This window comes from Dendropsophus ebraccatus, chromosome 1 (assembly GCF_027789765.1).
Source record: "Dendropsophus ebraccatus isolate aDenEbr1 chromosome 1, aDenEbr1.pat, whole genome shotgun sequence".
Classification (NCBI taxonomy): domain Eukaryota; kingdom Metazoa; phylum Chordata; class Amphibia; order Anura; family Hylidae; genus Dendropsophus; species Dendropsophus ebraccatus.
In genome coordinates this window covers 148,800,968-148,823,582 of record NC_091454.1, presented here as the reverse complement: position 1 = coordinate 148,823,582, position 22,615 = coordinate 148,800,968, and the positions used below count along the sequence as shown (strand labels likewise).

At 41.6% G+C, this 22,615-nt stretch overlaps 2 protein-coding genes across 2 annotated transcripts; both read right to left on the bottom strand.

The window, feature by feature from the left end:
• Window positions 1–5,825: 5,825 nt before the first annotated feature.
• On the bottom strand, window positions 5,826–6,755 carry LOC138783507 (olfactory receptor 5AR1-like). Its single transcript, XM_069958292.1, has one exon. It carries the CDS (start codon window positions 6,753–6,755, stop codon window positions 5,826–5,828), a length of 930 nt encoding a protein of 309 aa, XP_069814393.1.
• A 14,082-nt stretch (window positions 6,756–20,837) lies between these two features.
• LOC138783501 (olfactory receptor 5I1-like) lies at window positions 20,838–21,770 on the bottom strand. Its single transcript, XM_069958278.1, has one exon. It carries the CDS (start codon window positions 21,768–21,770, stop codon window positions 20,838–20,840), a length of 933 nt encoding a protein of 310 aa, XP_069814379.1.
• Between the last annotated feature and the right edge of the window lie 845 nt (window positions 21,771–22,615).

Genomic DNA, 22,615 nt, shown 5'->3' with positions numbered 1-22,615 from the left:
TCTTCATTACTGGTAAGTTGCCCAACAGCCGCCCGCCTGCCATTGCCCACCGCCGCCTCACTGAACTATTCCCATCATCTGTTCATAGTATGAGCAGATTATGGGAAGAGTAGCTGGGTTATCCTATCACATCGCGGGCGCAGGGGGGAGCCGCTCATCACACAGGAGCATCTGTACAGCCATCATGCCCCCTCCGCTCCCCCCTCCTTCTTCTTCTTCCGGGATCCGGGAAACTTGCCACTATCCCATTGCTGACTCCCCGCCCGGCCGCCGCTCTCCCCTCACGCTTCCCGGTGTCCCCGGCCGGCACGCAGCCTTTGTGTGTGGGTGTTAACGGTCAGTGCGGACACTGGGAAGCACCGGGAGCCGGTATGTGTGAGGGGAGAGCGGCGGCCGGGCGGGGAATCAGCCATGGGATAGTGACAAGTTTCTCCGGATCCCGGGAAACGGAGGGGGCATGATGGCTCTTCAACACACATCCCGTCAAAGTACTGTTACTACTTAGACAAGGGCTCCGATGTGGGCCCTACACTACCCTCGCAAACAAATTCTTTCTACTACTAACTTCTACCACAAGAGTCTGTCTAATGAAGTATTGTATTTTTTGCACTAGCACTTGTGAGAAGTATTGTTTCTATATTTTGTATTGTATTGCACTGAAGTAAAGTTAAGCTACTGGTTAAGTCGGGACTCTGTCATCAATTATGCCGTACCTACACCTGCACATCACACCAGTTCTACCAATGTCCGGTGTCCTTGCGTCCAGGGGTGGGAACTACCACTCCTGGCCACCGTGACAAGTCGCCCCAAAACACCAAAGCCCACCAGCTGCACACAACATCTACAACCAGCACCCCGAGCCATGGCAAGTAACAGTACGGTAACATCAGGCAACAAATCAGAAGACAGAACAGAAACCAGAAACACGCCAGGGGTCAGAACCAAGATAGCTATGAGGTACAGAATCAGAACCAGAGGGAATACAGCCAGGGTGAGAAACACAAGGAGTGAGGTACAAAGTCAGCAAACAAGCCGAGGTAAGGAACTCAACCAGAGGTCGGGATACATGGGATAACAGTAGTAACAAAACACTGGTGAAGTTTGAGCAAGCCAGAAGCTGTATACAGACACTTTAAATATCCCACCAAACACATTTTCATCTTTTCTGGGCTGTCTAATTGACCCAGTGATCCTGTTTACAGATAGGCTAGTTGCTGTTGATGCTGGGGCCAGCCACACTGACGAGCCCCCCAGCTACTGATTGGCTGCATACTCGCGGCATTAGCAGACAATGCTTGCTGTAAATCCTTCCCCACTCCTGGCGCCGCTGGGAGACATGATACCTGCAGTGGGAGCAAGGACAGGTAAGTTCCTGACACATGGCATCTAATATGATGCTATGATCATATAGACCAGGAAAGATTTCAGACCACCACCAGGAAGATTTGTTGAGATGCAAAAAAAATCCACAATCCGGGCTGAAACAAAGTGGTGTTGATGTCTCAGTATGCACAATAAGGGTATGTTCACACTGAGTAAAACAGACCGAATTCCGCGGTGGAACTTTCCTCTGCGGAATCCCACCTGCCTCAGTTTGCCATAGCACGACTATGGGAGAGGGCGCCCTCCTCCGCAGCCGCCGATCTCCGCTCAAAGAAGTGACATGTCACTTCTTTGAGCAGAGAGCGACGGCAGCCGAGGAGCGCACGCCCTCTCATTGCCTCACAGCGGGACACTGAGCACGGCGGAATATTTGCACAGTGTGAATATACCCTAAGAACATACTTGACCAAAATGGGCAGCGTCATCGATTTGCTTAAAAAATGGCCATTGATATACCTGTGTCATAAAATGGCCACTTAAAATATAGCACTCAGAGAAGCCTAAAAAACTTTGCTTCCTGGCTGGCTGTGATTTCCGTCAAGCTGCACTGTATGGGCTCCAATAAACGTCTATGGAGCCCATCCAATGCAGCTGAAGGGGAATTACAGCCAGTCAGAAAGTGAAGGGCACCGCTGCATGCTTTTTCTGGCAATATTTAGTGATCAGTGAGGGTCTGAACAATCAGACCCATACATTTCTCCTGGCAATATCTAAAGATAAGTCAGGGTCTTATATATAGAAATGGATATATACGAAATTTTACAGAGCTTTACAAATATTTGAAATACCTGTTTATTTATTCCCTAGTAATACACAAAAAGCATATATTAAAAAAGTAATAAGCTGCAGTCTCCCCCTCCCCCCCAAAAAAAAGTAATCTAAGATAGTATGTCCCCAGTTAAAATTCATATTTTTATATAAATTAACTGCATGCATAAGTAAAATGAACGGTATATACTGGGATGCAGTGCAAAATCAATTCCTAAATCACTATGACAAATCTGAATCTATGTAAAACATAGCACCATACTAAGTTACAAACTGCAGGACCAGTACCAGAGATATGTCCCAGTTCGCTTTTTAATTCGGCTTTGTCAGGGGATAGGGTAATGACAGCTTTACGAAAAAAAGACTACACACAGTTACTGTTACTAAAAGAGGCAATGCACAATATCTATAATTAAATAGGGACTGTCATTAAAATTGAGATCCCAGGGACATGTCACAAGGACATTTTAAGGGTCTCAGTGGTGAGACCCCCTACTGTTAAAAGACCGAGCTGGGAGGAGTAGTAGATCATTTCACTCCTTAGCTTGCAGCAATCTCCATCCGGGAAGCTTCATTATAAGTCTATGGGGCCATTGGTCAGAGTTGATTGACAGCAGGGAAGTGAAGCATGCAACTAAGAGCTACTGCTTACTCTCCTGATCCGTGACATGGATAGCCTGATCATTTAAAAATTTTGACATGCCCCTGTGACATGGAGTTTGTTTTTTTTCCTAATGACACACTTTTCTGTAGTTTGTTTAATGGTTGTACTTGCGATACTTAAAGGAGAAGTCCTGTGAAATAAAAAAAATAAAAAAAAAAGGCAGCTCCCCCAGCTGCAACATTACATACCTGGCTGAGCGATTGCCCGTTTAGCCAATCAGTGACTGGCTGAGCGGGTAATCAATCAGTCAGGCCTTGATGTTGCAAATTAAAGAGCCGGGTACGCAACCTACCTGGATTCCAGCCGAAAATTACAGCCGATGGCCATAGCGGGACCTGGGAACATCGCAATGGAGGCAAAAGGACTGATAAGTATACTTTGTTTATTAAGTTTCCCCACAATAAAATTGGTAAATTGTTTTATTATGTGGTACAAAATGATGGGAAATTCACCTTTGTGGGTGTGTTGACATGCATGAGTTTATTTTTGCGCAAGTCATCCTAACAGTTGCAAATCTTTATGCAAAAGAATGGACATCCAAGATAAGCACACTACAACTTCCTTCTCAAAAAAACAGAAGTGGTGCCAAATGTTGGTGCACAGTGAAAAGCGATCAGTGCCAGGCAGCGGCTGCTAAGGCTAATAAAATAATGGGATGCATCATATGAGGCATAGATGCTAAAGATCAGAACATAGTTTTGCCTCTTTATTAATCACTGGTCAGACCACACATGGAATACTGTGTACAGGTTTGTGCACCGATATATAAGAAGGACACAGCTGAATTGGAGCGGATGCTGAGGAGGGCGACAAAGGTCATTAAGGGAATGGGTGGGTTACAGTACCAAGACAGGTTATCAAGCTTGGGGTTATTTACGCTAGAAAAAAGTCGTCTTAGGGGCGATCTGATTACAATGTACAAATATATGAATGGTCAGTACAGAGATCTTTCTACTGGTCTTTTTACTCCTAAGCCTGTAACCATGACAAGGGGGCATCCTCTACGTCTAGAGGAAAGAAGATTTCACCATCAGTACAAACGCGGGTTCTTTACTGTATCAGCAGTGAGACTATGGAACTCTCTGCCACATGATGTTCTAATGGCCGATGCTTTTCTTGAAAAATATAATAATACAAGTTATTGGCATTATATTTGATGTGATAGGATGCTGATCCAGGGATTATTCTGATTGCCATTGGAGTCGGGAAGGAATTTTCTCCCTGTGATGGAGCAATCCTTATCTGCCTCATAGGGGGTTTTGCCTTCCTCTGGATCAACACAGTAGGGTTTCTGTAGGTTGAACTTGATGGACTCTTGTCTTCTTTCAACCTTATTAACTATGTTACAGACAAGAGCGATTGTGCACCAAAATTTATTGAAAATTCATTTTAGTACATATGGTTTTATACAGTTGTTTACAGTATCTTCTGTGTGCTCCCCATAACCTTACAGTATCTACCTCCAGTTCTCACAACTAGCAACTCATACATCTTACAGGTCCCTATCAGAATTATTGTAACACAACCCTACATACCCATAGAAGATTTTCTAGCTTCCTTTTTGCCTATCACTTCCTCCATCTTTCACGCAATGCGCTTAGCCCTGTGCAGCATAGTGCTCAATATAGCATGCTGGATCTTCCTCCATTATCTCTGTGTCTTGGACCAGAACAAACAGGTGGCTGTTATTCCGCTCTCCTTGATGTCTCCAACATCATTGATGATCATCATTTCTGCTTAGTGTAAATCGATTTTCAGCACTGAGATCCACTGAGATCCTCATGGAATGTAAAAGTAGAGCGTTATGTATCAGCTATATGAAGGATAGAGTGACAAGGCCATACTACATAAATAACATCATTAATCTAGTCATTGTGCTTGAGCACGAACATAAGCCTAACTTAATGTTCATGAATGACAATTCTGCAGCTCATGGAGGTTGCATCATTAGAGAATGGATGCTAGACACTGGGGGACCTCACATGGAGTGGCCTATACATTCTTCAGACCTGAATCGCATAGAACCTATAGGATCCCTAACTTTTTGTGAGTAGCGTATATGATTTATGTCGGGGGGGGGGGGGGGGGGCATGAATTCCAATGCCAATTGTAGATACAGTGGTACCTTGGTTTAAGAGCTCACAGTTTTTCAAAATTGTGACTTGGTTTAAGGGTGTTGCTTTGGTTTAAGAGCTCCCTGTACTGGGTGGGAGCGCGAGTGGGGGAGGGGCATGGTCTGCATAGGGTGGTCTACAGCACTGTACTCTGACCCAGGTAGTCACCCTCACCTTTCAAATCATAGCAGATCCACTTAAGGCTGGGGCTCACATCAGGGGACAGGACTGTGGAGGTAATCTCTCCATAGCTGTAACTCCTCTGTCCCCGGACAGAGAGTGCTGCTATACTGTGCCCACATCTGTCCTGCTTATTCCTTCATGTCCCTTGCAGTATATGTCTGCCCTTGTGTTTCCCATCCTCTCCATTATTGTACAGTAACTTCTTATCGTGGTAAATACTTGTAATCAAAGTGTTTTAGTAATGATACCTTTATTGGCCAACAAAAAATTGTTAGAGCTGTGAGCTTTCGGGATTCACAAGATCCCTTCATCAGACAAGTTCACAAATGAATGACTTACAGAAACTGCACAACATTTTAGGGATGTTACAAACAAGAAGGGAGAGACATCTGTGAATTGGGGGTGGGGGGTGGGGAGGGGTTATATACCACGATATGGATTTTTATGGCTAACACGGTACCATGCTATACATTTTTTTCTGTACAGTAACTTATAATACAACATATTCTGCTGTTTCTGAAAGTTTGTTTCATTTGTTTTACATGTTATTCAGAATAATAAATCATTATTTTTGGGCTGTGGAACCAATTGTCTGCATTTCTATGATTTCTTATGGGAAATGTGCTTTGGTTTAAGCATAAATTTGGATAACAAAACGGTCCTTGAACGAATTATGCTCGTAATCTAAGGCACCACTGTACCTCCATTTAATATTATACCCTAAATACTTTACATTTTACCAGAGCTTGTTTTACATCCTGATTTCTTAAGCTATAGATAATGGGATTTAACATTGGTATGATCACTGTATAGAACACTGACACCATCCAGTCCTGATCACCTGAGTAAGCAGAATTTGGTCGTAAGTACATGAAGAAGACTGGGCAGTAAAATAAGGCTACACAAATAAAGTGAGAGATACAAGTAGAAAGTGGCTTGCTCCTTCCTCTAGAAGACCTGATACTTGATAGGGCAAGTACAATGTAAGTATATGATATCACGATGCAGACAAAGGAGCCCACTTCAACAGAACCAGCAACAACATATAACAAAACTTGGTTTAGATATGTATCTTTACATGATAGTTTCAGAATAGGATTGATATCACAGTAGAAATGGTTGACCTGATTAGACCCACAAAATGGTAAGATAAATGCACAATATGTATGTATGAAGGAATTAAGACATCCTGCTGTATATACAGAGAAAATGAGCTGCAAACATGTCGCCTTATTTATAATCAATTTATAGTACAATGGTTTACATATAGCTGCATATCGATCATAGGCCATCACAGCAAGTAACATTGCTTCCGAGCTCGCCAGGTCAATGAAAAGGAACATTTGTGTAGCACAAGCAATGATAGAGATTGTCTTATGTTCAGAGAGAATGTTGGCCATGATGTTGGGTGTTATAGTTGATGAGTACAGGACATCTACAAGTGATAAGTTCATAAGGAAGAAGTACATTGGTGTTTGTAAGCCTGGAGTCATTCTAATCAACACAATGATCATAAGATTACCCAGCAAGGTTACCGTATAGACGAAGAAGCAGAGCAGAAAGAGAGGAAGCTGGAGGGTTGGGTTGGAGCTAAGACCATATAGGACAAATTCAGTCACAAATGTTTTGTTCCTTTTCTCCATTGTTTTCAGCAAAAATACATTCGCAATACAAAGAGAAATCATGCAGAACAATCGTTCCACAAATTTTTCTTCCTTGGCCTCATTCTTCTTGGCATCTAAATCTGTATATGAATGAAAAAATGCATACATGGTACAAAACAGGTAGTCTTATTAAATATGCTGTGTATAAGCACTAGCTTGCCCCAAGTTAGTCCTTCTGATTTATACTCTATGAAGGAACAAATAACTCCAAACTACAATCCATAAAAGCACCCCATTACTGAATTACAGCCCCATGCACTGAAGCTAATGAGTTCATGTAAAGCTGACAGTGCATTAACAATGAAAGCATTGTTAACTCCTTTTTATAACACAAAGGAGCAGATGCCAAATATAAGGTACATAGAAAAGTCAGTCTGCCAGTGGTTGTTTAACACAGTCAATGGCATACAAATACTTAACACCCCAGGGAATGCTCACATCAGTTGCATTATAACTTCAGCTCAGGCCATAGAGCAATACAGATATCGATCTGCGCATTCTTGACAATTTATTATATTACCCTGTAGAATTGTAATCCAAATTGACAACTTTCACAGACCAACAGTGAATGACAAGTCATTTAGAAGGTGGGTAATATCTCTAGAGTATAGGCAACTTAAAGGAAACCAATCACACGTACAACTTATAGAACGCTTGTAGCAGCTCCTTATAGAGCTGCTAAAGTGTTTCCTTACTGTACTTGGTGTACCTCCCTCCTATTATATATAGAGTCCTTAGAAACGGACTCTAGTGTTTATTTCTGCTAATGTTGATGATTATGGCTTACAGCCAAGGTAAACCCAACATTCATTATCTCAAATAATTGGAATATTATATAAGACCAACTGAACACATAAAAATTAACACCGAAATGTTGGCCAAATGAAAAATATGTACAGTAAATGCAGTCCTGCTGGAAAATTAAAAACTTGTCTGCAAAGGGAAACATGAAGTGCTCTAATATTTCCTGGAAGATGGCTGCACTGACTTTTGTGTTGATAAAACACAGTGAACCTACACCAGCAGATTTCCAAATCAAATGCAAAATTTACTTTCATCTGAAAACAACACCTGTGACCACTGGCCAACAGTCCTGTTCTTTTTTCCTTGGCCCAGGTAAGATGCTTCTGGCGTTGTTTATTGGTCATGGGGGGCTTGACACTTGGAATGTGACACTTGTAGCCCATGTCCTTGATACATTTGTATGTGGTGGCTTTTAAAGCACTGACTCCAGCAGCAGTCCACTCCTTGTGAATCTCGCCCACATTTTTGAATGGCCTTTTCTTAAAAATCCTATCATGGCTGCGGTTACCCCGGTTGCTTGTGCACCTTTTTCTACTACACTTCTTCCTTCCACTAAACTTTCCATTAATATGCTTTTATAGAGCTGCCTTCTGGACATCTGTCAAGTCAACAGTCTTCCCCATGATTGTGTCGCCTACTAAACCAGACTTAGGCTATTTTCACACTGCGTATGAGTCCGGCCGCATTTCGTACGCCACCGTACATGTGCGGCTGAAACTACGGGCATGGGAAAAATCATCATGCTGCCGGATGCGTATGAACTGCGAACATATGCTCGTAGTACAGTTTTGCTTCCCTAGCTTGTTTCAAAGCGATCTGAAACAGGTCATTTACTTGGAAATCTTCGCCCAGCCCAATAAAACTCACAGAACCTTTTGGATCGAAAAATCAAGTTCAATTTGGCTGAAATAAGTACTCCGTACAGGACCGCACGGAAATCCACGGCCGTGAGTTGGAACATTTCTGTCCTCAAACAATGGTCTTGTTCATTTTTCACGGCACCGTATACAATCCGGTCGTAAGTTCATACGTAGTGTGCACTGTGCGGCCGTATATCGTATGCTTTCAAGCAAACGCATCAACCTCAAAACTACGTACGTATATTCGCGGTTCGCACTACGACCGGAAAGATACGTAGTGTGAACATGGCCTTATGCTGCGTTTACACAGAGCAATAATTCGCCCAATCGAACAATTAACGATTTCGAAGTAACAATGTGTGGTTTTTTTATAATGAGCGTTTAGATGGTACAAAATTTTGTTTGAAAAAATCGTTATTGCGATCGTTTAAAGATCGCTTAAGCCTATCTTACATATAGGGTGAATTGGTGAAAGCCTGTTCACAAGAAGCGATCAGCAAATTTTTAGCGAACGACAAACGACGATTTGAGAACATGTTGAAAGATCACAATGAACGATTTCTCGATTGTTGCTTGATCGTTCGCTGTGTTTACACGAGCCAATTATCGCTCAAATGCGATCGTTATCGTGAAGATTCGAACGATAATCATTCTGTGTAAACGCACCATAAGGGAACTTTACAAATGCTTAGGAAGCCTTTGCAGGTGTTTTAGGTTAATTATTCTAATTTTCTCAAAAATAATGCATTTTGGTTTTCTTTGGCTGTAAGCCATAATCAACAGTAACAGAATTAAACACTAGGAAAAGTTCACTCTAAGTTTGTAAAGTTTGTAATAACTCTATATAATATAGATGCTTCACTTTTTAAATTGAATTACTGACAAAAAAAACTTTTTCAATGATATTCTAATTAATTGATATGTAACCAATAAGCTAATACTCAAGTACATTAAGAATTTAAACTGTAATTGTTATGGGCTACATCAGTAAACTCAACATGTTAGCAGGTTACCTTTCAATTCAAGAAATAATCACATGGAATGGCTACATATGTTCTCATAAATGAAGGCAGTATGAGGTGAAATAACACAGGCATACATGACATCCATCTATGTCTAGCCATCCCACTGCGTGTCTTTTATAAGGCAGTTCTCATAAAATAGTCTTTGGAGAAAAACAAATCTGCAGCACCATGGCCCGGTGAGAATTTCATTTAATGAGTAATTCCTAGGTGTCCAATTATAGTGCTTTTCTGTTTAATTCACATTTTCACAAATGTAAATCATAGGCACAAATACAATCTTAATTTTTCCATGAAGAAAGACACAAAGGGGGACATGTATGAAAAGGCATAAATGCCTTTTTTTAGGCGCAGATAGAGCAAATCAGCGTAAAAATATTCACAAATGGTATTTTTGTGAATATTTTTTTTCATATCTGCGCCAACTTCCCCAGTGAGGCGGAGCATTATGGGGGGTGTAGCAGCACGCATATGGAGTGCAGCCTCTGCGTACGCCGCATTTATCATTTTTCCGGTGGAAAAATGATACTGAAACCTATGCCAGCTCTAAGCTGGCGTAGGTTTCAAAATTTTTGCACGGACGGGCTCTGTGCGATCGGGATTTATGTAGAGGCAATGCTCCTCTACATAAGTCTCCTGAGCTCTGGAGCTGCAGGGACATTTATAAGCCCGGCATAAAAAACGCCGGACTTCATCAATGTCCCCCAAAGATCATTCAACTTTTAAATGTTATATCTGTTTTTATTTGCAATCATATGTTTACTAAAATACAAAGAGAAAATTCATGTAATTATATATAATACAGGGTAATAAAAACAGTGATCAAGTAAACAATTACGTGTATCTGTAGTAAAGCTTACTGGTCACTATATGGCAGAACTAGACTTCACCTGTACCAGTTTTCATTCCTGGGCCCTAACTGTGGCTCCCAGTAAGCAGAGGCCAGTAAGACTTATGTGGTGCTCACCTCTGGTGGTGAGATATGGTCGGTCACTTGCCAGATGTTTAGGTGTGGAGCCAGTTCTATAGTGGTTGGCCGAGATATAGTCGTGCCCACTGATGTTATGTCATGACGCCAGTGCTGGTTGGGCACACAGGTATGGTGGCACACCTGCTTTTATTTGAAGGGGCTGGCTATACCTTCACGAGGAATCAGAGTCTCTTTAGCATAAATAAAATCTTATTTACTCTGAAGATACTTGAAGTAGGCAGTAGATCATACAGCTTTGCCTTGATACAACACTTAACACCTGATATGACACTTAATAGTTTAGGATCCAGATCTGTATTGAGATAAGAAGGAGTGGTACAGTCGTGCAGACTTGTTTGCGTGCTGAGAAGTAGAAGAAGAGTACTGTGCTCTGACGGAACTTCGGAGGTAGAAATAGAAGAATACTTGAGAAAAGAGAGAATACTTGTGCCTGTGTTTTGACTCTTTGACCACCTATTGCCCACCAGTGTTGAGGGACCCGTCCTAGAGGGTGACACAAGCCCCAGACCTTGTTATCTGGGATGAGCGAAATGCTGTGGGTTCCCTGCTTACACCCGTGCTGCGAGATAGAGTTCATAGGCTTTTAGCAACTTTGCTCTATCCGGAACTAAATAGAATTTCCAGCAGGCAGTTGCAAGAATAAACATAAAAGTATGTCTAAGGCCAATAAACAAAAAAGATATGTATTCTTGGCATAAACTGTAAACTCTTGGATCCGGAGTAATAAAGACTACAGCAACTTCCAAATGCAAATTTTAGGCATCCCAAACAGAAATCCCCAAAGAACAAGGCTATGAAACTATGGAGAAATTTAAATATAGAGATAGAGATAAAAGAAAGCACTTGGGCAGACTCATATAGGAAATGCTATAATCCACGGAGAACCATACAGGCCAAGTATTCTCTAAAGAGGGGCTAACTAATGGAATGGCACCCAAAACGATCCAGGACTAGATCAAGCCAATGCAATGCAATGCAACTGCCTTAAACAGACAAAGGGCCCGTTTACACTAAGCAAAACTCGCAGAATGTCAAGCAGAGCCGCAAACTCCGCTAGAAGTACTGCCTGCCGTATACATTGAATAGGATGCCTCAAGCGTGTCAATTCTTTTGGTGGAGAGCGGAGGGCATACGAGGCAACCTATTCAATGAACAGAACAGGCAGAACTTCAAGCAGAGTCCGCGGCATTGGGCTCTGCTTGAAATTACACTATTCATGTGAATAGGCCCTAATATTCATTGTGGTTTGCAAAATTTTCTTTTTAATGGAATAAGGACAACATGTCTCATTTAAAATACAATAATTTCAGACATGGGAGGGTTATATATTCAAATGTCCTTCACCACTTAAGATTGTGTGTTAGAAACTTCCCGTGCTTCACCACTACATCCATCTGTTTGGAAACGCCAGGTGGAATGTCCAAACATCCCCATGGTTTCCAGTGTTGTGCAGAACCTCTCATCACAGCGCTGTCAAGGGAAGTTGGGCCAATCACTGAGTAGGTATAATGGCATGCAGTCATGTCGGTTATCCCCTACCTACTGCAAATTAAAACCTTTTTAAAAAGAAAACAATGTGTTTAAAATTGCTTTATTAACATCCTTATAATGCTTTTATCCTTGGGTTCTATGGGGCTGTGTGAGGTGTCATTTTTTGGCGCCATGTTCTTTACGGTACCTTGAATGCGTATATGCGACTTCTTGACCACTTTTTATTACAGTTTTTCTGTATTTGATGTTACAAAAAAACTGCAATTGTGCACTTTGCGGGTTTTTGCGCTTATACTGTTTACCGTGCAAAATTAGAAATGAGATAATTTAATAGTTCAGGCAATTTTGCATGCAGAGATACCAAAAATATTTGTTTATTTATTTATTTTTATTTATAAAATGGGAAAAGGGTGGTGGTTTAAACTTTTATTAGGGGAGGGGATTTTTTTTTATTAATGAAAAAAACGGTTTTTTTTTTTTTGTTTTTTTTTTTATATTTTACCTTTTAGTCCCCCTGGGGGACTTTTATTACTGCACTGATCTCTCATGGAAATTAGAGCAGTATACGTAATATAGCACTGATCGATTAGATCAGTGCTGTATTACTCTGGGCTGCTGCAGCCCAGATCAATGGATTACCAAGCCGGAATCAGCATCAGTGTGATGCTGAGCCCCGGCCAGCCAAAAAGGAGGGATCTCCCCTCTGCGTTCTGATGCAGGAAGGGGTTAATTTTATATACTTTTGGTATTGGTGGCACCTGGCAGCATGGCCCACGTCCTTCTCCAGCTCACCACTGTTACCCTACACACTGCTCTGATGCTCTACATGCAGAGCCGCTCGTCACAGCACTGTCAAAGGCAAGTTGCTGTCTACCCACTTTCTTTTTCCCTGAGCCCCCGGCATTGTCACATTACATCAAGACTTGGAGAAGTGGTTTATTCTGAAATTCTTATCTCCTGCTGAGGCTGAGGTTTTCTATGTGCAGAAGGACAGTTCTTTTAAGCACTACATTAACTACTGAATAAAATCACAGTTAAAAATAAATATAAATATCGCCAATTCCCAAAACTCTTTGACGGATTTGTAGTGCTAGGATCTTCACCAAGCTAAGCTTACATCCTGAACCACATCTGCAAGGGTGATGAGTAGAAGACACTTTTAACACCCTTGATAACATGGGGTGTAACATGAAAAAGCAGTTTGAAGCTCTCCCCCCTGTCTTCATGGTTTTCTTATGAAGCGAGGGAAATGAGGCACCAAAACAGGACAACAAAGAGTTAATTTACAGCAACATCAGTGGCTCTCTCCTCTGACAGTCACCAGGGACCTATCTGACCTCTGAATAGCTCTCTGAATAGCTCCCCGATGAGTAATCCTTTGTTCTCTGCTCTCTGCTGCCCACATTTCTCCTCCGTCTCTCCTCCCCCCTCCCCTCTCCATAGAACAGACAGATCCGACTGATAAAAAAAAACAGTTGAGATTTCCTGATTCTGAGCAGTAGATGACAGAAAGGAGAGGAGGTGGGGACCTGGGAAAAGGCTTTTTAAATGCAGATATGGCATATTTGCCTAATAAACCCAATTACAAAGTTTCTTAAAATCACCTGGACTATTGATTTCTGCAAAAAAAATTAACGACAGTGACTCTTTAAAACAGCTTACAAATCAGCATGATTTTTACACTTTTGTTAAAGTAGAGGTGTTTTGGTGGATGCTTGTTTTAAGGTTTTATTTCTTAAGCTGTCATTGATTTCTGCTGCAAAGCAAATTGGCTCTGAAAAAACAACACGCCACTTCTTTTTTCAGTGCTGAATTTCTGTGATGTTTTTATGCTGTTTTGATCACTGCCCACTGAAGTCAATGTGGCATTTTTTAGGATTGTTTTTCAGAGTGTTTTTTAATGTTTGTTTGAGGCTATTTTCCCAGAGTGAACATACCCTATGGCTATGTTTCCCACAGTATAATATTACAACCATCCAAATAATGAACATGCTTATTATTTACCACCTGCTTTTGCAAAAAAATGGCAATTTGTTCACCTGTTCACACATTGTTTTATTTTTACTCAAATTACATCCATATTTTTTGTATTATTTTACTGTGTACCCAGCCTAAAAGTTCCATTTGTTTGTTAAATTTGAAGAAACCAATTGACTTAAAGTATTTTAATAGTTCTGGGGTTTTTTCTACAAGGAGTTTTGCAACGAAACTCCTTGAACAATATGTCTACCTGTCCTTCCACATCCCATCCAACTTACTCTTTTATCCCCTGCAATCAGTCTTCCACCCCGATGTCTCCACAGAAACTGCCCTCACCAAAGTGGCCAATGACCTGCTAACTGCCAAAACCTTACACCAATACTCTGTCCTCCTTCTCTTTGACCTATCATCTGCCTTTGACACAGTTGACCATTCCCTCCTCCTACAAACTCTTGTAGACCTTGGTGTCATCAGCCACACTTTTAGTATTTCTGACTTTCACACCACCTTCTCTCCTAGCCCCTTTACTATTGGTCTCCCCCAAGGATCTGTCCTAGAGCCTCTTATCTTCTCCATCTATACTTTTAGCCTGGGACACATTGGAGAATCCCACAGCTTCAATTACCACCTCTATGCCGATGATACTCAAATCTTCCTCTCTGTTGTGAATGTTAACTCTCTGCTATCTAGGATCCCTGTGTCAGGAACTCACCTGACCTGGCTCCTGCAGCGTCTTCCCCGGCCTCTGCTCCGGCGGCCGGCTCGAGAACGCGCCGGAGCTCCGCCCGCCGGAGCGGAGTGACGTCACGGAGACCCGACGGCGTCCCTAGTAACCGGGGACGCCGCGGTCTCACGTGACAGTCAGTCAGCCGGCCGGCCGGCCGGCACAGCTGATGCGGCTTCGTGCAGGCTGAGTGGCAGATCGCTCTGCCACTTGGTCTGCAGCACCGCAGCTGCAGTGATTGCTGGATCAGGAGACCGGACCAATCAGTGTCTGGTCCGGGCTCCTGGTCCAGTATAAAGTAAAGTGAAAGCCAGCTGGTAATTGCTGGCTATTAGTTATTCTGATCCCAGCTCCCCTTGTCCTTCTCCTGCGTATCCCGTGCTAATCCCTTCTGCCTGACTGCTCGTGTTCTGACCTCCGCCTGACCTCCGACTATCCCTTGTGTTCCGACTTTGTACTGCGTTGTCTGTGTGGTTTGACCCGGCTTGTTCTACTATTCTTTATTGTGTTTGTCTGTCCGTGCTGTTCTGTGTTTCACTTACGCAGCGTAGGGAACGCCTTTGTGGTTGTCCGCGACCGTTTAGGGTCGGCCGAGGCAATTAGGCAGGGCCAGTGGTGGGTTCAGATTCAGGGCCCACTGTCTCTGTCTTGTCTGTTCTTGCCTGTCCTGACACCCTGAGTGTCTTTCAGCTATATCTTTCTTCTTCTCCTTACGCTTTCTTAAACTCAACATGGACAAAAACAGAACTAATCTTTCCCTGTTTCCCTGTTCTTGTTCTACCCCTTCATCTAATCTGTTAATTACCATCAATGACTGCACTTTGTCCCCCATCTTCCAAGTCCACTGCCTTGGGTGCACCTTGGATTTTACCCTGTCTTTTAAACTACACATTTAGACCTCAAAAACATTTCCCGAATCCGTTCTTTCGAAATGCTGCAAGATTCTTATCTCTGGCTTTCCATCTAACACCCTTGCTCCCCTCCAGTCTGTCCTTACTAGAGTTGATCGAACCTTAGGAAATTCTAGGCTCGATCAATCTCGAACATTCCCGAACCTTTCGCATTTGATTGCTGATGCCTTCCCGGTCCGTGGGGAAGGAAGAGAGTGCATGGGTACCGGCTGGAATTCCTGGATTCAGCTTATGTAATAGACTGAATCCCGGAGTTCCAGTCGGTACCCGGGCAGTCTCCTCCTTCCCCACGGACCGGGAAGGCATCAGCAATTAAATGCGGAAGGTTCAGGAATGTTCGAGTTCGATCGAACCTAGGAATTCCTGAGGTTCGATTAACTCTAGTCCTTACCTCTGCTGCCTGACTAATCCACCATGATTAGTTTGAGCTTTGAGTGCTGGGTTTTATATTAGCTGGGCAGAGGTTCATAACCTAATATTAGAGCAAATAATTTCAGCATTATTATCTATTCATACTTTGTGCAGGTGCTACCATTAAAAATATATTGTCTGGTAAATGAGGGGGTTATTCATGTGTAATTATTTAATGTGTGTGCTTATACTACTGGGGTATGACAGTATGCAATAAATATGGGGTCAATGAATAATTACAGTTGTAACGACCACATAGTAATTAGTATTTTACCTTTATTATTCATTTTTACAATGTGTACAGTAACAAAGATCTTCGGTATTTTACATATGTTTCCATGTCAGTGGTTCTTACTGTATGTCATGGTTTAAGTTAAATACACAAATGTATTACTTATAGATCTGACCATACAGATAGATATTGCAAATAGAAACAAAAGGTGTGATTTTAACCCAACTTAAAGAGAATGTACCATCAGGTACAAAGCTTCTGTTTTTTTTTTACCTATCGTATCATCGCAGGCATGGGGATGCTGTATTTTCTTGAACCGCCACCTGGTTCCTGTGCACAGCGCCAATCTTTTTGGGAGCACCAGCCTGCCCCGATACACAGGGGGCAGGCCTGCTTGCCCCCAGTGTGACAATCTCTCCTTCCCTCTGTGACGCGGTTCCATTAGAATCAATGGAGCTGTGTCACAGAGCGGAGGGGGTTTCATCATGGTGGGGGTCAGCGAGCTTGCCTTCACTGCTTTGGGGGTGGGGCAGTGCTCCCGAAAAGACTGGCGCTGGACAGCAGCTCAAAAAAAGGACAGTGCCACTAGCATCCCTGTGTGGGCGATGATACGATAGGTTAAAAAAAAAATAGGAAGCAATATATTGGATAAATTTGCTTTAAACTTTTCTTACTGCTTCAAAGGGAAGATTTTTTTCTTGTAAATTAAGTCTGATCACACATCTAAGCATATTTAATGGTCGGGTGTGACTTAAGCCCCCTTCACATATATCTGGTAGTCTGGCTTTATTTGCTTCCAACTAAACGCCTTAGGCACACTTACATTCAAACTGATCCCATTCATCTGAATTGGAGAGTTCATAATATCTGGCGCTTCAATCTGAACACCGGATTGCCATACAAACTGGTCCAACAACTGATGGCTTAAGAAAAAATAGGGTAGAAAGCCTGATGACAACTGATACTTTTTTGCCATCAGTGGTGGAATCAGTTGGCATCAATTTCTAATAAAATAACTGAGTTAAACTACCAGATATACACTTCCTAAAAAAAGTTTAGTGATATTTTGCTTCTAAATCAAAAGTAGATATATTGAATATAAAGCATGTTTGCAATTTAGATATATATATATATATATATATATATATATATATATATATATATATTTTTTTTTTTTTTTTTATCATACTTTAAAACAAAGCTATACTTCCTTGTATCCAGGTCCAGTATCCTGAAGGCAGCTTTTTTAGTCTTTTAGTGCTGTTTTAAAAAATTAGACCAAATGCAGGAAGTCCTGGTTTAACCAGGACAAGACTGAAAAGCTTCCTTCAGGAGACTGGACCTGGACACAAGTAAATATAGCTTTGTTATAAAGCATGATAGCAAAAAAATGTTTTATATCATATGCCTTGTTGTTTTAGATTTTGAAAGGTATAATGACAAGCCTCATTTAACCCTTTGAGGACCAGGCCCAAAATGACCCAGTGGACAGCGCAAATTTTGATCTTAGTGTTTTCGTTTTTCCCTCCTCCCCTTCTAAGAGCTCTAGCACTTTCAGTTTTCTATCTACAAGCCATGTAAGTGCTTGTTTTTTACAGGAATAGTTGTACTTTGTAATGGCGTCTTTTATTTTACCATAACATATATGACGGAACCCCAAATATATTATTTATGAACATATAAATTGGTGAAATCGTAAAAAAGAATGCAATATGGTAACGTTTGGGGGGTTCCTGTGTCTACCTAATGCACTATATGGTAAAAGCGACATGATACTATTACTCTATAGGTCAGTCCGAACACAACCATATACAGTTTTACGCAGATTCTCTAATGTTATATATTTTTTTTAAATGAAATCCTTTTTTTTGGCAATTAATTATAAATGAAATGGCCCTATTGTGACGCTTATAACAGTTTTATTTTTTCACCTATGAGGCTGTATGGGGTGTCATTTTTTCCGCCATGATCTCTAGTTTTTATTAATACCATACTTGTGAAGATCGAACGTTTTGATCACTTTTTATAAATTTTTTTATATATATAATGTAACATTAAATCGGTAATCTGCACACTTTTTCCCCTATTTTCGTGTACGCCGTTCTCCGTTCGCAATGACGCTTGTAATATTTTAATAGATTGGACAATTACGCACGCTACGGTATATTATATGTTTATTTGTTTATTTATTTTTATATGTTTTATTTATATAATGGGAAAGGGGGGTGATTTCAATTTTTATTGGAAGAGGGGTTTTGGGTTTTAGTGTGTTAGTGATTTAAACTTTTTTTTTTTTACACATTTGAAGTCCCTTTTGGGGACTTTTACATACACTAGTGTGATTACACACACTGATCATTGCTATGCCATAGGCATGCAAATAGAAAGAAAAAAACAAGGGCACCAGCGCCTAGTGTCTTACCGAGATGACACTAAATTAGGGGGAGTGGGTGATTCCACTCACCTTTGTGCTCCTTGGGCTGTAGGCATATCACCCCTCTGGGGTAGCTGTAAATCCGTAAGGATATAGTAATAGGTAGGTGGCTAGGATCGGGGACTGCAAAGCCGAAAATAGTGAGGACGGGATACTCCCAACAACAGGGCCCGTAAGGTAACAGCAAAACACACGAAAAAAATGGTACTAAATACAGCGCTGTCCCAAAAGGAATCCAAATATGCACCTTGAGAAACTTTAAATATATCTAATTTATTAACAAAGTACAAAGTTTACACGTTTCAGGAGGTAAGTAAGTCTCCCTTCATCAGAACAGTGCAATATCATGTACAATCAGGTGAGTGTCCAGTTTAAGAAGACAAGAAAAGCCCGCCAAACACACCCTTTCCCGAGAGGAAGGGGAGGGGGAGGGGGAGGGGGAAGAGGAGCAGAAGGGAAAGGAGCTGTAACTCCTCCTCTTTTGTGCAGCGCGATGGCCCTATGAGGATTCGAGTCCTGACAGCCGTACTGAACTCTCACTCAACACTTAACAGCCGGTGTCAGCAGCCGAGCTGCGCTGTATCTGTTCCAACATCGATCTGCTTAGCTTGCTACAGCGATCTACAGGTTCAATCTGATAATTATTACTCTACAGTTTTCTGTATTATATATTTTAATTTCTCTTTGTGATTCAATGTTTGAACTGTTATATTGATTGCATATGCCTTTCCCTTCTGCTCCTCTTCCCCCTCCCCCTCCTCTCGGGAAAGGGTGTGTTTGGCGGGCTTTTCTTGTCTTCTTAAACTGGACACTCACCTGATTGTACATGATATTGCACTGTTCTGATGAAGGGAGACTTACTTACCTCCTGAAACGCGTAAACTTTGTGCTTTGTTAATAAATTAGATATATTTAAAGTTTCTCAAGGTGCATATTTGGATTCCTTTTGGGACAGCGCTGTATTTAGTATCATTTTTTTCATGTGTTTTGCTGATGCCATAGGCATAGCATTGATCAGTGTTATCAGCGATCTGCTCATTGAGCCTGCCTGTGCAGGCTTAGTGCAGCAGATCGCCGATCGGACCGCACGGAGGCAGGTGAGAGACCTCCGGCGGTCCGTTTTAACGATCGAGACCCCCGCAGTCACACTGCGGGGATCCTGATCGGTAAGTGACAGGGGACTCTGTAGCGTGTCATTACCGGTGAGGTCCCGGCTGCTGATTGCAGCCGGCCCCCACCTGCTATGAAGCTTGCTCCGCTCCGGAGCACTCTTCATAGAGGGAGAACCACCCAGGACGTATAGTTACGCCCTAGGTCGTCTGGGGACAGACTTCCATGGCGTAACTATACGCCCTGGGTCGTCTAAGGGTTAAACAAACGCCAACAAAAAATAGGTTTTCTATGGGATTCAGGTCTGGAGAAAATGCATGTCACTCAATTTAATGTCCCCCAGTTTCCAGCAGTGGTTCCCTAATGATGGGACTTCAAAGCGCTGGAGCATTGTCATCCATGAAGATTAAATTAGGCCTGTGTCATTCATGCAGAGGTACAATGACTGGATTAATGTCATTCATGTAGTATGGGCTTCTCACTGTACTATTCACAAAGTGTAGTGCAGTTCTGTACTGACTAGACAACCCTGCCCATACTATAACACCACCAACAAAAAAAAGTGCTCTTCTACATTAGACGAGAGGCCAAAGGGCCTCAGTACTGTTCACTGATAAAAGTTGAGCAGAGAGTATGGCAGCCAACAATTTTGGAGATGCCAAGGAGAGCGCTATGCATCAGCCACTGTTGCCCTTCACTTTGTGACCATACTACTTAAATAACATCATTAATTCAGTCATTGTACCTCTGCATGAACAACACAGACCTAATTTCATCTTTGTGGATGACAGTGCTCCAGCTCATTGAGGTCGCTCATTAGGGAATGGCTGCTGAAGACTGGGGGCCTTCAAGGGGAGCGGCCTGAACTTTTTCCAGACCTGAAACCAATAGAAAAAATATAGGATCATCTGCATGTTTTTACTTTAATTCCCTTTATAATGTCCATAAATTTCACCCACAAGCCAACTATCCCTAACTTTTTATGAGTAGTGTATGTGCGCCAAGCCTCAACTGAAGAGATTGGATTACAGATAATTATAAGATATTCTTATTTTTCTGTGATATTATTGTGGCAAGTTATTGTGGCAATATTATATCTGAATCCTATTGACATTAAATTGTACAAATGCTTTTTTAACATCTTGATTTCTTAAGCTATAGATCATGGGATTCAACATTGGTATGATCACTGTATAGAACACTGACACCACCCAGTCCTGATCCTCTGCATATGCAGAATTTGGTCTTAGGTACATGAAGAAGACAGGGCAATAGAATAAAGATACGCATGTAAAGTGAGAGACACAAGTGGACACTGACTTGCTACTTCCTTTAGAAGACGCAATTTTTAATAAGGTGATGATAATGTAAGTGTAGGATATCACTATACATAAAAAAGAGCCCACTTCAATAGAACCAGCAAAAACAAATAAGAAGATTTCATTAAGATATGTATCTTTACATGAAAGTTTTAAGATGGGGTTAATATCACAATAGAAATGGTTGACATGATTGGACTGACAGAACGGTAGGCTAAATGCAGCACATGTATGAATTAGTGAATTAATACATCCTGCTGTGTATACTGAGCAAACAAGTCGTATACAAGTCACTTTGTTCATGATGACTGTATAATACAATGGTTTACATATAGCTGCATATCGGTCATAGGCCATCACTGCAAGTAGCATCCCTTCTGAGCTTGCCAGGCCAATGAAGAGGAACATTTGTACAGCACAAGCAGTGATGGAGATTGTTATATTATGAGAGAAGATGTTGATAATGATGTTGGGTGTAATAGATGATGAATACAAGATATCGACCAAGGATAAGTTCATAAGGAAGAAGTACATTGGTGTTTGTAAGCCTGGAGTTTTTCTGATCAGCACAATGATGGTAAGATTACCCAGCAAGGTTACCGTATATACAAACAAACAGAGCAGAAAGAGAGGAAGCTGGAGGGCTGGGTTGGAGGAGAGACCGGAGAGAACAAATTCTGCTACAAGTGTTTTATTCTTCATCATAATTTTAGCTTCATTTCATTCTTCATTTTAGTCTAGTGTTACAATCCTTATGATATTGTACATGTTCCATGCAGACTTCAAAACACATGAAAGCACTATATATTGGCCACAGTCACTACTTTTATAAAGCATTTGTTTGGGACCTCTAGAGATACACAGTCTAATAGTAGTAAATTCCATAAGGCTTTATTATTTCTTATTGTCCTATACTGTATAATTAGGGATTAATTTTTTCCGCTTCTACCCAGACTCTATCTGCCAAATCTAACAGGGGGGCCTGATCGACTCTCCCTCGGCTCATCCTCCCCAATTCCAAAATCTCCCAAATATTTTGCCAACCCCACCGATTCTGGTGCACCTCCTCCTGCAAATACAACAGATCGCTTTCTCTTGCTAAATGTTGCAGTTGGGCTTCCAAAAAGTACATTTTAAAGTTGGGAACCGCCAATCCACCATCCTTCTGTGATTTATATAAATGAGCCAGTTTTATCCTTCCTTTCCATATTAGATCCTTCAATAATGCCTCCAACAGTTTAAAACAGCGTTCTCCCACCCACATAGGACAATTAACCAGCACATATAATATTTGGGGCAACATAACCATCTTAACTAGACTGATTCTGTCAGCCATGCTCAAAGGGAGACCCAACCAGATCTTAACCTTAGCTCTCAACCTTAACAGGAGGGGATCTACATTAAGCTCCACATACTTTTGGATATCCTTTGCCACCCTTACCCCTAGGTACCTGAATGACTCTCCATCTCTCAGTACTGTAACCTGTTCGTGACTAACCTCCCGATCCAGGGGGAGCAGCACCGTTTTTTGCCAACTAATCTGTAACCCT

What these genes read in the sequence shown, in the direction of transcription:
- LOC138783507 (XM_069958292.1), bottom strand. Translation starts at nt 6,755, where the DNA reads ATGGAGAAAAGGAACAAAACATTTGTGACTGAATTTGTCCTATATGGT.
- LOC138783501 (XM_069958278.1), bottom strand. Translation starts at nt 21,770, where the DNA reads ATGATGAAGAATAAAACACTTGTAGCAGAATTTGTTCTCTCCGGTCTC.